The 17,006-nt window shown below is 53.3% G+C and overlaps 1 protein-coding gene across 21 annotated transcripts in view; it reads right to left on the minus strand.

The window, feature by feature from the left end:
• CLEC16A (C-type lectin domain containing 16A) overlaps nucleotides 1-17,006 on the minus strand; it is a 220,211-nt gene that overhangs the window by 99,098 nt on the left and 104,107 nt on the right. For 12 of the 21 annotated variants that reach the window (XM_021086617.1, XM_021086618.1, XM_021086614.1 and 9 more), the window contains 2 exons: nucleotides 14,461-14,496; nucleotides 10,713-10,833 (listed from right to left, as the gene is read on the minus strand). In XM_021086617.1, coding sequence (XP_020942276.1) covers nucleotides 10,713-10,833; nucleotides 14,461-14,496 — 157 coding nt within the window. The remainder of the gene's footprint in view (nucleotides 1-10,712; nucleotides 10,834-14,460; nucleotides 14,497-17,006) is intronic. The other 9 variants (XM_021086621.1, XM_021086630.1, XM_021086616.1 and 6 more) reach the window with 1 other exon arrangement.

Here is a 17,006-nt window from a genome sequence, read left to right on the forward strand (position 1 = left end):
CTGGGGAGCATGGGGGAGGAGGGCTACTTAGTCTGGGCCCGAGGAGGAGGGAGGCTGGCATTGGGGCTGGGAGGGCAAGCCTGGCAGAGAGGACCCCTGGGCAAAGGTCCGGTGGTGGAGAATGGCAGGCAGGCTGTGTCTAGGACCTGCAAGTCGCATCACAGCCAGGTGGGCTCAGACTCGGGGAGGCAGAGGGCAGAGGTGGAGGGCAGAGCGGCTCTGCCTGCCATCTCCAAGTGTGGGCTGGGCTTGTGGGCGAGGATCCCCCATGGGAGACACTGGGCACGGAAAGTCTGGGCTGGGGAGGGGGCAGAGCTGCAGAGGTGGGACGGCTGGTGACCCCCTGAGCTTGGGGCTGAAGCAGAGTCAGGAGGGGTTCCAAGTCAGCAGGTGAGGACAGGAAGAGACCCCGGTGTGGCCCGTGGTCCCTTTAACAGCGAAACACGGTGGGGGAGCACGGGCCGAAGAGCCACAAAACCACACTCGCCTGAGCTGGGACTTGAAATGCCACAGCCATAGCTGCCTCTCGGGCTTCACGTTAACAGCATTAGACCACTCGAGCAACAGCAGCACCGCACCAACCACTCCTCTGGGGCTCCGGGCAGGAACGCGTGAGCTAAATCGCCGCTGAAGAGCATCTGGGTCTGAATCAAGCCTCTCCTGAAGGTTTCAGTTCTCCCGTCAGCTGGCCCCCACTTTCCTGAAAGTCACCTTTCTAAGAAGCGTATCTAATGAACAAGCTCGAGTGACCTCCTCCGCTTCCCGATGTAGCCCCTGGACGGGAACAGTCACGAGGCTTTGATTTGTCAGAACTCCCACAGCACCTACTAGTTCAGGGAAATCACTCAACGCCCCTTGTGCAGCCCACATGAAGGATGCTAGCGACTGTCTTTCCTCGGAAAGTCTGCACACTGAGGGTGACACCGAGCATTGTTGGTAGATCAGCTCTTTATCTACAAAACAGTCCCGGAGCAGGCAGTATCATCTCCCCGCTTTGCAAGTGAGGAAAAAGGCTCAGAGAAGTTAACTAGTTTGCTCAAGGTCACACAGCTGGGATTCAAACCCAAGTTTTTCTGAATCCAGAACCCCAGAGCCTAAACATTCCGCTCCTCATTAATAATGCTGGATTCTCAAAGACTTGCTCTCTCGTTTCATTTCCTTAAGGTTTCTTTGGCAAGGGAGGGGGCGGAGCCACACCTGCGGCACATGGAACTTTCCAGGCCAGGGGTCGAATCGGAGCTACAGCCGCCGGCCTTCACCACAGCCACGGCAACTAGGGATCTGAGCCACATCTGCGACCTACACCACAGCTCATGGCAACACCAGATCCTTAACCTACTGATCGAGGCCAGGGATCGAACCCGCAAGCTCATGGTTCCTGGTCGGGCTCATGAACCACTGAGCCACAACGGGAATTCCTCCTTAAGCTTTTACATCAAAAAATTTCAAACCGGAGTTCCCGTCGTGGCGCAGTGGTTAACGAATCCGACTAGGAACCATGAGGTTGTGGGTTCGGTCCCTGCCCTTGCTCAGTGGGTTAAGGATCCGGCGTTGCCGTGAGCTATGGTGTAGGTTGCTGACGCAGCTTGGATCCCGTGTTGCTGTGGCTCTGGCATAGGCCGGTGGCTACAGCTCCAATTCAACCCCTAGCCTGGGGACCTCCATATGCCGCGGGAGCGGCCCAAGAAATAGCAAAAAAAAAAAAAAAAAAAAAAAAATTCAAACCTTCAGGAAAGTTTAAAGAATAGAATAATATACATACATATGCCCTTGACCTAGATTCAACAATGGTTAATATTTAGTGGCATTTGCTTCCTCTCTCACTATACCCACACACTCACACGTTTTTATTTTGTGAATCACTCCCAAGTTGCAAGAAGCATAGCAATTTACCCCTAAGCTCTTCAGTCTGGGCTTCCTAAGAACAAGGACATTTTCCCACAGAACCACAAAGTCATTATCACACCCAAGAAATGCAGCATTGACCTCATTACATCATCCAATCACAATCTATATGCAAATTTTTTCCAATTTCACACACAAAAGTCCTCTAAGGCTACTTTGTTTTTATTCCTCAATCCAAGATCCAATCCAAGGTGACAGCTGTCATGTCTTCTCTGTTTCAATGATCTAGAACAGTTCTCTGTTCTGTCTGGTTTCCCCTGACACCCCATCTATGCGAAGTTCAAATGGGTTGTCTTCTAGAATGTCCTACATTCTGGGCTTGTCTCTCATCATCTTTATTATTTCTGCTCTTTTCTCGTCTTTGCCAAGATGAGGCACATGACAACAGCTGGGCCATCAGCAAAATAAGGCACCAGAGGGGATTTTCCAGAAGTGAGAGAGGATTTTCCAGATAGTTTCCACAAAACTATCACTGGCCTTGCAAGAGAAGCAAAATCAATGAGCTCACATTTTCATGGACTTACAATCAAACCACATAACTTGCTTAGGGAGCTTCATAATACTCTTGCTGGAAACGTCTCTTTAAGCATTCAGATGAGTAGAGCCAGATACGTCCACTTTGTCTAAAAGCTCTCGCCTGCAAGGGCGCTGGGACGAGGCCCACCCCAGAAACGGAGGAGACAGGGAATACTGCGAGGTGACTCAACATTCCCATTTGGGGTCATTAACAAACAAGAGGATAACAAGGGCAGGGGGTGGGGGGGTGGCTTGGTCCAGAATTGAACCCTAGAGGGAGAATTTGGTATTCGGTTGCCACACGTGGTTGTCCATGGGCCTTGCATGTGCCCACAGCTGCACTTGTTCTGGGGCACGAGTGGTTTGCAGGGGCAAGGGTGCAGTCAGAGCAGAGGCCCGAAGTGGGAACAGGCCTGGTGTGTCTGAAGAACAGCAGCGATGCAGAGAGCCGCGTGATATGGGGTGACGCCTGGCTTCACGGGCCACCGTAAACATCTCTCCTCTCGGTCAGGGTGGGATGCGGGCCACTTTGAGCAAAGGAGGGACACGATCTGACTTAGGTTTTGAAGAGGATGAGGCAGAACCCCGTGTCGAGAATAAACTGTAGGGAACAAGGCAGAAGCTAGTGACTGGTTGAGAGGCTTCTGCGACAAGGCAGGTGAGAGATGCTAGCAGGGCAAGCCAGGTGCCATGGGGTGGAGCTGGGGGAGATGGTCAGATCCCAGACATATCCGGAAGGAAAGCTGTGCCGACCAACAGGAAGTTGAGTTTGAGAGAAAGAGAGGAGGTGAGGATGAGCCCCAGGTTTCTGCACCAGGAGGGAGCTGCCTGCTGCCAACCGGGAGAGGAGAAGGCTGAGGGGTGGCAGCTTTGCGACTCCCTGTGTTTGTAGCAGGTGTGAGGTGCTGAGCAGGCGAACAGGCAGCTGGGTGCTCCGGTTTGGAGATTCACAGCCGGAGGCAGGGCAAGCCGGTGAGAGGTGCGCGCCCATGAGGAGAGGCAGCTCACTGCTCTGTGGGGATGCAGGTCCCTTGGGGCCAGACCGTCCCATAATGGAAATGGCAGATATCTGGGCTTGTGCAATAAAATAGCCTGATTATAAAATGTTAGCCAAATAGGAGTTCCCTGGTGGCCTAGCAGTTAAGGATTCAGCATTGTCATTGCTGTGGTGCAATTGGATCCCCAGCCCAGGAACTTCTGCATGCCCCAGGGCACAGCCGAAAAAAAACAAACCTTGCCAACTAACACCAAATTTGCTTGCAAACCTTCTGCCAGGTACTGAACTCCATCTGTGGCCCTATCTGCCTGAGGGCTAGCAGTCTGCAACCTCTATACACACCTTATTGTCCTGCTTTATAAAAATCCTGCAAAGGTGAGCATCGCAGCTCTCATTTTATCAATGAGGCAGTTGAGGCTCAGAGAAGCAAGTTGATTTGTCCCAGGTCACACAGCACGGAAGAGGCGGGGCAGAGATCCAGATGTCAGATCTGTTGTCTCTTAAGTCTGTATTTTTCGGGGACCCAAGGCTTCTCTATGTCCTCAGCCACCTTCTTAAAGAGGCAGGTTCTGGGCTGGAAACAGCCTAAAGGAGTGTAGAGGGAAGGTCCCCAGCAGGCTGCCTCACCAGGAGATGAGCACAACTGAAACCTTAGCATTGGTAACAATTAGCTTCAAAGGCATGATTCCAAGGCTTGGGTTAAACCCTGAATCCTGGATGCATCTCCAAGGCCTGCAGAAAGGCCCAAGGCGACCTCCTCAGCCTCATCTCACCACCCCCTTACTGTTCCCCTGCCCTGCCCTCTGGCCACTCTGCCATTTCTCGTTTTCCCCTGCTGCCCACTGGCCCCACGGCCTTTGCTTCTGCTGTGCCCCTTCCCTGTCCCTCCGAGGCCCCCCTGACCTCCAGGCAGGCCGACCCCATTACCTGCTCTCAGAGCCCTCAGCACAGACTCTCATCTGTGAGATGCTGGGATCTGTGTTCACCTCGCCCATAAGACTAAGCTAGAAAAGGCAGAGACACTGGCTTTCGCTCCTGTGACTGCCCCACACTTGAATTTTCTTTTAAATACGCCGCATTAAAGCACTGTATGTGGGCCTACAGTTGCCACTGCTGTTGCTTGACAAGTCTGTGTCTTGTTCTGAAATGAGGCCCTTCCTACTTATCCAGTATTAACAGTACCCATTCTATAATGACAGGATAGTTCATAAATGCCTTTTTTTTTTTTCTTTTCACTTTCCAGGGCCGCACCTGTGGCACATGGAGGTCCCAGTCTAGGGGTTGAATCAGAGCTACAGCTGCAGGCCACAGCCACAGCAAGGTGAGATCCGAGCTGCATCTGCGACCTACACCACAGTTCATGGCAATGCCGGATCCTTAGCCCACTCAGTGAGGCCAGGGATCGAACCCCCAATCTCATGGTCACTAGTCGGATTTGTTTCCACTGGGCCACAATGGGAACTCCAGTGCATAAATGCTTAAAAAAAAAAAAAAAAAAAAAAAAAAGACTACTTGCCAAAATTAAGAGCTGATAATCCTACCTATCCCCAGAGGCTCTGTTGGATTCCATTTGTGTTTTGGCAGTTTACTGGGCTGTGACGTCCCACGGTCGGGGAACCACAGGGAACCCCTGCTGTCCAGGATGGATGCTTTCCAGGCCCCCAGACTCTGGGGAGGGCATCCGAGGCCAGGTGAGGGCTCAGACCCGGAGCAGAGAGCTGCTTATGCACGGGGAGTTCTTTGGGGGCTTGGGTCCTCTCTCAGAGACCACTTGGTCCAGGATTCCAACTGCTTCAAGGATCTTTTGAGGAACAGCCATCTACGTCCTAAGAGAGCAAAAGTGGAAATGCCAATAAATGTGGGCTGGCTACACGACACGCCTTGGGGAATAGAACATACGACCCTGAACAACACGGAAAACCGCTCCCGAGGTGGATGTGAGGGAGGAGATTTCTGACCTGCTGTCGGCACATCTTCCGGCATCTCTTATCTGACCACCCAACGAACCTTGGCGCCTCCTCTCTGATTCAGCTCCTCCTTCAGGGCTGCCCCCCAGATGAAGGCATCACAGCACCCCCCCACCCCAGTGCTGCCCAGACTGACCCCGAGTTCAGTACCCAGAGGCAAGCTGGATCTCCAGCAGTGCCATGGCTATTCAGACAAGATGCTGTCCCCAGACTGCGTCCCTATGGCCTGTTCCCTACGGTCACTAGCCCCTGGGCTCCTGCCACAACCTCCTGACTGGCCTCCCTGCGATGACGGCCAGGCACTGTTCCAGGCACGTCACATATGTTAACGCACTGACCCCACCCCCGTCCCAGCTTACACACAGGGCAACTGAAGCACCAGGAGAAGAAGTTACTTGCTGAAGGGGCGACGCCGGCAGGTGGCAAGGGGCCAGGCTGGGATTTCTCTCTGGCACAGTCACTCCTGAGCCCACGTGTACAACCACGAGACCTCTCCAGCCCCTCGACGTGGCTCCCAGGCCCCTGTAGGCACCGTCCGACGTGGCAGATCTAGTTTTACAAGTGCACATTCAGGATGGCTGTCCCTGCGGACACCCTCTGATGGCTTCCCACTGCACCAGACTTGAGATCTGGTTCATCTCAGCCCCTCGCCCCGCTTCTCCTTACCTGCCAGCCACACTGGCCTCCTTCGGGATTCTGCGACACACCAAGCTCGTCCCAACTTCCAGCCTCCCTCTGACGTCTCCCTGCACTGGCAGGCCTCATCATTTTCTCATGGAATGTTCTAGCTCCTCCCCACACGGTGCCTCTCCAGAAAGGCAGCCCTCTCCAGGAGCTTCTTCTCTAACGCTGGGCCCTGCTCATCATCTCCACGGAGCCGTCTCAGCCAGCCCGGGACGGAGCCTTTAGCACTTACTTCCTAACCTGTCTGTGGGCACCCCCCAACCCCAGGCACCACCACCCCCCTGCCCCCAACAGGAAGCACCACAGAGCAGGGACCAGGTCTGGCTTTAGCTCACCACCAGCGCTGGGCCTGCCACACAGCAGGGGCTCGATAGGTAGATGGATGAATGGATGGGTTTCACTGAATGGACTCAAATTTATTTTTACTTTATTTGCTTATTTTAGGGCCACAGCTGTGGCATATGGAAGTTCCCAGGCTAGGGGTCAAATCAGAGCTGCAGCCTCTGGCCTACACCACAGCCACAGCAATGTGGGATCTGAGTCGCGTCTGCCACCTACATTGCAGCTCATGGCAATGCTGGATCCTCAACCCACTGAGCGGGGCCAGGGATCAAACCTGCATCCTCATGGATACTAGTTGAGTTCATAACCCACTGGGAGCCACAACGAGAACTCCCTCACTGAATGGATTTTAAAAAAACAGAAGACAAGATTAGGTGTCTTGCTGCAGGGGGCGCGGCTACAACTATGTAAATGCCAGGAGCTCCCTCTGTGGATGAGGCTGGGAGGAAAGCTCCCAGAGGCCTCCTGGTATCGCCTCGGGTGTGTGGATCAAGAGGGAACTTCCCTACCATGAATGCCCTGTTATCTGGGTGCCTCTCCTGTCCTCAGAGCACAACTGGGGTGTCACTCAGGTGGCTGCTGGGACTGCGGGGAGCGCCCCGCCTGGGCGCAGTACAGCCCGAGCCGTCTTTCTCACCCCCAAATGGCGCCATCACAGAAGGGATCTGTGACGAACTGGTTTCAACACGTCAAGATACACTCCTCAAAACCTGCCCGCCCCCAGGCGCCACGCAGAGTGAGTTCTATCTCACTGATTCAGAGAACTCACTTATTCAGCAGCTGCCTCGGGGACGCCGGCTCTCACTCATCCAGCACCTGCTCCGCGCCAAGCAGGGGTGCCGCAAGCTTCGTGAACATGACCTCACATGACCTTCAACAGCCCTCCTTGCAAAGTCTTCTTAGAACCATTTTAAAGGCAAGACCACCGAGCTTCGCAAGCATTAAAACCCTGAGCGAGGTCACAAAGCTGCTTATGTCCAGCGACAGCAGGGGCTGCCAAGTCAGCGGGGCCAGGCTGGCGGAACACAGCAGAGCACTGGCCCCAGCTCGGGGCTCCACCCAGGGCAGCGGCGGGGCAATTCACCATTTGCAATGGTGGCAACCAGGTCAATCAAGAAGCGTAACACCAAGTCCTTACCTGTTAAAGTATTTATAGATACGATAATACGGTGTCTTCCATGTGCTTCAACACACTGGGGGTGTGGGATGAGGGTGAAAAAGAAAAATGGTGGAGCAGATGAAATGAGGCTTATTAGCAAAAGGGGAGTGACTGTTGAGGCTGAAGGCTGGGGATGCAGAGACTCTAGAAATCCAGTCTATCTCGCCCGCCAAGTCCAGGCTTGTCTGCCCTCCCTGGGCCCCCCTTCCTCCCCTCTCTCCCGCAGGGCTGCCATCTGTGGCCTCTGCCCCTGCTCTCCTCTCCAGGGAAAACAAAACCAGCTTTCAGCTCTGTGTTCCCTTCTTTCCCGAGGGGTGCCGCCGGCCTCTTTGATGTGTCAGCTCACCGGCCACACCTGGCCCAGGGGTGGGCGGCAGGGCAGAGGACACAGGAGATGGCTTCTGAGCGCTCTCATTCTGTGGTTTCTTATCAAAGTGCGACAGGTTTAGCAAATACACTTAAAGTCGCCTCTTCCTGCTGCGGGAGCTGGCATTCCTTTAAGCCTGTCAGACCATATCCCCTAGATAAAAGCTGACCAGCCCCAAACACTGGTCCCTGAGTCAGTTTCCTCAAACTCCTCAGGGAGACCAAAAAACGACAAAAAACGTTCTCTCCAAAGAAGCACACCCGGCCTACAACATCGGCAACTACGACCGCCTTGCCCGACGCCGCTTCCCACCTCTGCACACACAGGAGGCATTTTGTCAAGTGCAGAGCATGTCGCTTTCTCCCCAATGGAAGGTGAGAGGCTCCAGTATGTAAGAATAATCACCCAGAGTCAACACATGCATATCTTACTCTAGTACCACATGCTCATAAAATCCATAATTCATGGTATTTTCTGGACGGCACCCTCTTTAGCACAGACATAATTTGCCATCAGCCTGGGTAAAGACAGACAGCCATTACTTTCCTAATGGCCAACTACCCAAAAAGGCTCAGTTAAGTGATCTCAACTAGCAATCTAATCAATTAAAATTGATAAGTGAAATACTTTTAACCTTTGTTTCAGCAGAGGCCAGTTCCTAGGGGGAGGGGGAGAGAATGTGAATTCCCAGCATAAAATTTAATTCCATTTCACGGATGCAAACATTCCTGCTGCCTTGATGGAGTGGCCCCTTTAAAGCAAACTGTTTCTCTCTCTTTCCTTGAATCAAATCAGAGAAAGATGGGTTGATGGGTCTCTCCAGCCAATTCCATCCATTTAAACCTTTACAGAAATCCCCGTGGCCATTTCTCAAGGGGGAAGGGGCCAAAGAAGACGGGCACAGAGCAGAGAGGGGGCAGAGCTCCCCTGTTCTTCGGAGAGAGAAGGAAAGAAGAGCATAAGCAAGAAGGAGGCAAGAAAAAGGAGCTGGACAACCAGGTACAACCCGTACTATCATTTCCTGAGAATCTTCTGTGTGTCAGGAAGTGTGCTCTGCTCTTGATGCACATCACCGTGTTTGATCAACAGGTAATAACACCGACTCCAGTGGCCTGAGCACACTCACACGTGAGGTACTATGCTCAGTCACACTGTATTTCACGTGACGTTCCATTCAGTTCTCACGACAGCCCCAGAACACAGGGAAGACCATCCCGATTTTACAGGTGGGGAAACCGGGGTGGGGGGGGTGTGCAAACATTTGCTTGAGGGACTACAGAGCAGGGCAAGGGTGTCAGGCTTAAAAGCCAACCTTCAATGGTCTAGTTCATGATCACGGGTCACACAGTTGAACAGTTCGTCAAAACTCATTCAACTGTACACTAAAACCTGGAACCCACAACCTCATGGATATTGGTCAGGTTTGTTACCACTGAGCCACAATGGGAATGCCAAAACTTGGTTGATTTTATTGAATGTAAACCATACTTCAGTAAAGCCGATTTAAAACAAAGGCCCTCTCCTCAGCATACACTACAAAGAGTGGCCATCTGCTGCTGCTGCCTCTCCAGCTCCCATCTTTTCTTCATGAGTGTCCTTTGAGGAAACTTCATTTCCCAGGTGATGCGGTTCAAAAGGAACAGCTCTGCTGCTGAGCATGTGACCCTGGCCTAGCCAATCAGTGAATCACATTCCTCTGACCACTGACTGGTTCAGGAATAGTCATGTGACCCAAGCTAGGCCAATGAGAGCACTGCCCTGGATTCCCATAGAAGTTATAGGGAAACAGAAGCTCTGGTTCTGCCGGGGCTGTTTACTAGTTCACAGAGCTTGGAGTTGCTGATCATCATCTTGTCACTACATGGTGAGAGCCCTATGTAGGATGAAGGCAGAACAAACGAAAGCAGAGCTGAGAGACGGAGGGCGGCAGCTTTCCCATGACACTGCTTAAGTGCCTAGATCCAGCCAGGCCTGAAGGCAGAACTACTCTTGGGACTTTACAGTGATATCAGTGAATTCCCCTTTCTTTTTCCTTAAGCTAGTCTAAGGTGGGCTTCCTGTCTCTTATAATCAAAGAGTCCTAATATATCACAATGTCTTTAAGAAACAGAAAACTATCTTTCCCTCAGTGCACCTGTGCCCCACAACAAATGGAGGAAAAAGAGAGCTATATGAATATGAGAAGGGTTATGGGAATATGCCCAGGCTTTATATCCACTGTCTCCTTTCAATCTCAGCCTCATGCTGCAGAGGAGAGCCCTGAGGCATGGTGTGGTCCAATAAGAAGCCTGGGACTGCAAGCTGAGCCACAGGTTCTCTGGCCTCCGAAGCCTTCGTCTCTATCTAAATGCTAGTGATTTGCATTTTTGGAAGCTTTCTTTTTCTTAGCAGTGGAATCATTTGGCCATTAAAATCATACAGAACACCTTAAACATACAAAATCAATCAGACCAGAGATGCTGAGACTATATGGAGGGCAGGGATCCTGGAGCTGGGCCCGCTCCTGCTTGAGATCCCAACCACCCTGCACAGATCTTTCAGCAAAACACCCACACGCAGCTCCCCCTGGTCTCCAGAAAGCAGGACCCACAGACGGACCTCAAGGTGCCCAGAATCTAGTGTCCTTTCTTGGGAAGTTTGGTGTGATATGCACACTCTGTTAGCACACGGTCACAGATCAACCCCAGTACAACATGCAGGTCGCACGCGACCCTCCCAGTGACGTGAATCAGCCTGGCGGTGTCCCCCCGCCATGACTTGGGATGACCAACTCACTCAGATCCAGGACGTCGTCCGTTTTGATCAGGTCTTCCTCTCGGGTCAGCGGCAGCTGGGTCTCGGGCTCCCCTCGAAGTTGCAGTGACAGGGAGCGGAGCATGAAGAACACCCGGATGGCCTGGACCGACAATTGGGAGAGCAGAGAAGAGGGAGATGGAGTCACCCAGCAGGATGTTCCACGCGGAGAACGCACACAGTGACTTCTGATTCAAAACAAATACAACCAAGCCCACTTCTCCCGGCATCAGGGTTCTGCTGCCTTCAGAGCAAGCTATACAACAATCAAAGGAGCCAGCCTGCTTTCCATTATCCACGGGTTCAGGTTTGGGCCATTTCACCTCACTGGGCACCCGTCATTTGCCAGGACTGTTCCTCTAGTGACACGTGATCCTCAGCAGGCAGTCCTGCCTCCCAGATGAGGCAGAGAGACCCAAGCAGGCCAAGGAACCTGCCCTAGGCTCACGTCTAGGGAAGGCAAGAACCAGGCCTCTTGCAACTAAATCAGCGTGCAATTTGGGAATCCACACCATGAGCGTTTCAAGGTCCCACCTACTGAATGTGGGGTGAACCTCAGCCCTTTGGGTGTGCCACTGATGGGACAGAGGACCTGGCACCTGGCAGGTGTGCAGTGACGTCAGTGCCCCAAGAGCCCCCAGACTCCTCTGGCCAGCTTTCTGCAGACAGAGCTGGCTCCATTCGCAGAGGGACTCCTAACCCACAGAAGAGGAGTCTTGGTGGAACCCAGCGTGACCAGGCATTTCCAGAGGGCAGAACCAAAGCAGAATCCCAGGTCCTGGAAGCCAGAAAAGTTTGTGCAGAAAGCAGCCTTCACCTGGGGATGGCTGGCCCTAGAGGTACCCTCCCCAGAGTCCTGGCTTAGGGCTAACTCGCCTGCCAACCAGAGGCCAGGAAATGCAGGGGCAGCCACAGGGGAGGCCACCTCTGGGTCACTTTCTCTGACTTACCCCTGGTGGGCCGGCCTGAGGGAAATGGCCCCAAGTCAGACATACAAGGACTCTCAGCTCCACCACGCTGGGCAAGGCCCCTGAGCCCGTGAGCTCAGTTTCCTCATCTGTAAAATGGGGGTGGGGGTCTCTACTGCACAGGGCTGGTAGGAGGTCCTGAGATAATACTGGCAGGGAACAGTCAAAATGTGTTCCATAAAGCGGCGGCCACCCCCTACCCCAGCTGCTCCCCAACTGGGCATGGGGACAAACCACTGTCACCACTGGTAAGCCACAGGGTCCGCCTTTGGGTCGGTCCTCCTGTTTCCATTTCTGAGGCTGGAAGCCTGACCCCCAAGAGGGGAGGCTGCCCTTTATACGACAAGGTGCCTCCCAAAATATCACTGCCCACACAGGGCTGGGCCTACACTGGCATCTGATGACCACGGGCTCCTCTCAACCCTGGCCCAGAATTGGCAGGCGATCTCGGGCCAATTGCTTAATCTCCCAGTGCAGAAAATCAGGAGGACAAACCAATCTCAGGACCTATTCTGAGCCCAAGTACTTCTCTCTGTCAACCAGAAGCACTGCAGGAAGACAAGCTTCATATTAAAATGGTGGTGGCTGTGGCGGCATTGGCATATGATCTGATCTTACTATTTTAAAGCACAGTCTTTGTCTGCAACAATCAGAGGAAAAAGAGGTTGTTCCACTCAAACCCCAGCCAGTCAGGTTTGTATTTATTCAGCAATGACTGCGTGCCAGGCACTGTGGGCACCTTATTGCAATGTAAAGATTTTCCACAGGAGGAAACGGAGCTGAGAGGGCAGAGCGAGCATGTTCACACAGCTGGGGAGAGGCAGAGCTGGGCCTGGACCCAGGAACGGCTGATACTTGTGTCACTTAAGCAAACACACCGGGACATTCAAATGCCCGTGCCAGCGCACGCACGCACACACAGAAAGCCCAGGATGTGGGTGTTCACTTGAACTACTAGGCAGTGCGCGCTCTCAGAGAGGGAGTCGCGACCTCGGAGACGAGGGGAGAAAAGCAGACAAGGCCCATGTCCCTCAGGTCCAGGCTGAGCGGATGTTTCATTGCTGCGTCAAAAACCCATCCCTCCTGGGCTTGTGAAGGCAGACACATCAAACCAGACCCAAGCTGGGGGATGAGAAGAGAGAAAAGCGTGGCTGTCACAACCCAGGCCCTCTGGAAACCAGAAACCTTCCGAGAGAAAAGGAGTGTGGAAGTTGGCTCCGGACGTAGACCTTTTTGGTAAAACGTTTGCTTTTGCTCTTTAAGCAACGAATGGAAGCTGCGTCCACAAATACAAAATAATAATAAAATAACCAAAAATACAAAACAAAATACCCCCCTCCTCCAAATAACACTTTTCCTGGTTCCTGCTCCAACTCCAAAGGGAAGAAAGGGCATGTGAGAAGCCCAAACCCATGAACACGAGGGCAGGCTCCTGGGTACTCTACTCGAGCAGCAGTGGGGCTACCCCGGGCCTCTAGAGGGCTTAGCAGGTATGCTCACCAGCCCCCCAACTCCAAGAGTCCATAGGAGAAAGGGAATAAACCAGGATAAGGGCCATCCAATCATCCCACTGCCCTGCAAACATCACCGCTCCCTCTGCTTAGCCAGGGCCTGCCAGGCACAGCTGGGGGCTGGACCACGTCACCTCAGCCGAGCCTTTGAATGACCCTGTGTGGTTCCCACTTTATAGACCAGAAACCAAAGCCCAGAGACGGCAGGATGGAAGCCTGCCCAAGGTGATTCAACTAATAACCAGACTCCAAAGTCTCTGTTCTTCCAACCACACTCCTTTGCTTTCAAAAGCATGGGACCCCAGCTTTTATTGAGTGCTTTTCTTGACGCTGCCTAAATAAATGGGCAAGTTAAAAAGTATTAACTGAAAAGGAAAAAGGCATTCTTATCCTTCCAGATGCTTCCACAGAACGATAGGAAGACTGACTCTGGAAGAGCAGATTTGATTTGGAAAGGGGTGACAGCTGAGCAAGCCCAAATGTAAAGAAGAGACTCCTTGGGAGTTCCCATCGTAGCTCAGCGGTAACAATCCTGACTAGGATCCACGAGGATGTGGGTTGGATCCCTGGCCTCACTCAGTGGGTTAAGGATCCGGCGTTGCTGTGAGCTATGGTGCAGGTCACAAATGAGGCTTGGATCCTGGCTGCTGTGGCTGTGGTGTAGGCCGGCAGCTGTGGCTCTGATTCGACCCCTAGCCTGGGAACCTCCATATGCTGTAGGTGCGGCCTTAACAAGCAAATCAACCAACCAATCAATCAATCAATCAAGAGGCCTCTGCAGTTTGCCTTCCGGCAGCTGGGAGCAGGCTCTGGCAAGGGGAGTCCCATGCGATGAGCCCCATGAATGGGCCGGGGGACCACTTCCGAGTCAGACAGACCTGATCATCCTGGGATCAGGTGAGTCACATCAATTCCTCAAGCCTGGGTTGGAGCTCTGGGTACCCACCACCCCTGATGACAGGGCCACCGCCAAGGTGCAACCAGATTGCGCAGGGGACGGATGCCCCGAGCCCTGGGGCCGGCCCAGGGGCAAATGCTCAGGCCAAGCCCTCTCGCCCACTTCCCTGGCCCCGCTGAGGAGGTTAGGCGACAGTCACTCAGGTTAGAAGCCCATCGAGCCGTGGCAGCGGCTATGAAAGTCAGTCATTCTTAAAAGAGAGCTGAAGCGGTTGACAATGGGCACAGCCCTTCGGAAAAGCAATTTGGCAATACGGAGAGAGTCACACACACGAAAAACAAAAACGTTCATACCCTTTGAACCAGACATTCCACTTCTGGGAACTTATCCTAAAGAAATAAGCCAAAAGAAAGGAAACACTGTATTCGTGAAGCCGCTCATTACAGTTGGGTTGAAAATAATACGATGCTGGCAGTAACCAAAATGTCCACCAGCAGGAAAATGCCTAAGGAAAGTATGGCAGAAGTCCCCAGGTAGACGGTTCTAGAGCAGCAAGGAATGAGACGCACTAAAAGTGTGGCGCAACATGAGACACTCGCTCTGCAATGGAGAGAGAAAAGCTGCCAGGCTGTGAGGATGAAAGCAAGTCTATGCGCCCCCCCCAACCCCCCCCCCCCGGGAAAAGGCGTCTGCAAACAAAGATGGGAGGACACACAAAACGTGTGCGCAGTTTGTGTAGGGTGATGACATCGCAGGAAATTCTTTCCCCCTGCTTGGGAAACTTCATAGGATGGGATTGTGTTTTCTTTAATGGGTAATACACATCCAAAGAGTAAAAGCAAAATATCCTATTTCCTCAAGGTCACCAGTGATAAACACAAAAACTGTGGTTTTACAAGGGACAAATAAAACTTCATGCAGATACCTTTCCTTTGCAAGGGCTTCCATGGCTAGTCCGCGGCGACGGCCAGCGGCTCACATTCAGACTTCCGTCCTCACCAAAAAGCCCTCTCCCTAACTCTCTTGTCTCTGGCTTTAAGCTTCAGGAGGCTTCAATCATCAAAGACTGGATTTCTTTTCCACCTGAGATGCTAGAATGCTCCTCCACGCTTTAGCCACTTCACAGCTGCTCTCTGGCATCTACTCTGGGCAAGAGCTGAAAGGCAGGACACGTGGGGAACACGAGGCCCAGGAGGGGAAGCAACTTGCTCCAGGTCACACAGCTGGACCCTGGGGATGGAACCTCGGCTGGGCTGACTCCTGCACCCGTGATCTTTCTTGACGGCCTCTCAAGGGCCCTTCCTCGTGGAGTGGGTCCAGCTCGAGGCCCAGGTTCGGCGAGCATGTTTTCATCAGGCCGCAGCAGCTCCTGTGACCTTCGTGTCAACATGAGTTTCCCTTCTCAGCTCTGACGGCTCAGTGGCACTCTCGCGACTTCTGTCTTACTTTGCAGTATTCGTTCTCGGGCATCTTGCGCATCGCCTGGCACCTAGAAAATGCTTGACAGTTCTGGCGAATCAAAGGATAAACAGTGTAACTCGCCAAAGGCAAGCAGGGGAACGTGGCTTTACTGTCAGACGCCTTCCCACGGCCTGCAAGGCCCGGCCCCCTGTCCTGTCCCCTGCACACTCTCCCTCCAGCCCCCCTGCTCCTTGGACAGGCCGAGCTCGTTCGCGTCTCGGGGCCTCGGCACTCGCTGCTCCCTCTGTCTGGAAGGTGCCTCCTGCGCGTCCCTGCATGGCCGGCTCCTTCTCAGGCTTCAGGCCTCCCCTCCAACGTTGCCTCAGCAGAGCAGCTTCTCCTGGTTGGTCACTTTGTCCCGAGTAGTGGCGCCCTCTTTCCTTCCGAGCCCCGACTGCAGTCGGGTATCATGTTCGTCACTCGCTCTCTTGCGAATAAACGTTGCCCCTCTTCGTGTCACCTGAGGTCCAGAGGCTGGGCCGCCCGCCCTGCCCACCTCTGCACGGCCGGGCCAGCCCCTGGCACACAGCAGGAGCCCAGTGGCTCTCTGATGAACACAGGAAGGAATGATTTACCAGTAAGGGTGGTTTGAACTTCTCTGACAAGTTCTTAGGGAAAATAAAGGGGGGGGGGATTTCTAAAAAGGGTCAGCCTCCTGAAAAGTTAGAGAAGTCAACACTTGGCAGGAAAAAAAGAGAAAACCTCTGAATCCAAAAGGACGAAATGGAATGTTCTCTGGATTCAAGCAAAGAACTTGAAACAAACCACATAAGCCCTCAATTGCTTGCTAAACCATTCACTTCCTTTAGCTCAAATTCAAAGCACACTGCTGTGTTCTGATGGCTGAAACAGGCTGAGGAGCTAAGCTGCTGGACGATTCTAGACAGCTGCCTTGCATCAGGAACTGGCCTGAGGAGAGAGGCCAAAATTCCCCTTCAGGAATGGACCTGGGGTCACAAAGGGAAGCTTCCCTCGGGAGGACAGCTCGGCTGGGGGGCGGCCAGCACTGTTTTATCTCACCCGGCCACCTTCTCCCTGGCTCTAAACCCACGGACCCTGGGACTTGAGTGTCACTTTCATAATCCTGTCGGACAGATGAAGGCTGAACAGGAGACCCCAGGGAAGCCCAGACGTGCCAGGGGTTCTGCCCATGCTTCAGTTAGCAGTGCGGGCCGTGCAGCCCATCTGTGGCAGGGGAGGTGGCAGCACAGCCCTGGGAACATGAACTAGGTGACAGGTGACACCCTCAAGCCCCACTACTGGCCTTTGTGTCCCTGCCTTTGGCCAAGTGCTCCTGACAGCTCTGGTAGGGCAGGCCCTACTGCTTTCCAGGTAAGGAGACAGTGGCTCAGAGGCGCGGGAACCCCAAAGCCCGAGCCCTTGCTCTGCCATGTGCCGGAGCCCTGGATTCTCCTGTGGGTCAGGACCACGGGGTGTG

Source organism: Sus scrofa, chromosome 3, assembly GCF_000003025.6.
Source record: "Sus scrofa isolate TJ Tabasco breed Duroc chromosome 3, Sscrofa11.1, whole genome shotgun sequence".
Taxonomy (NCBI): Eukaryota; Metazoa; Chordata; class Mammalia; order Artiodactyla; family Suidae; genus Sus; species Sus scrofa.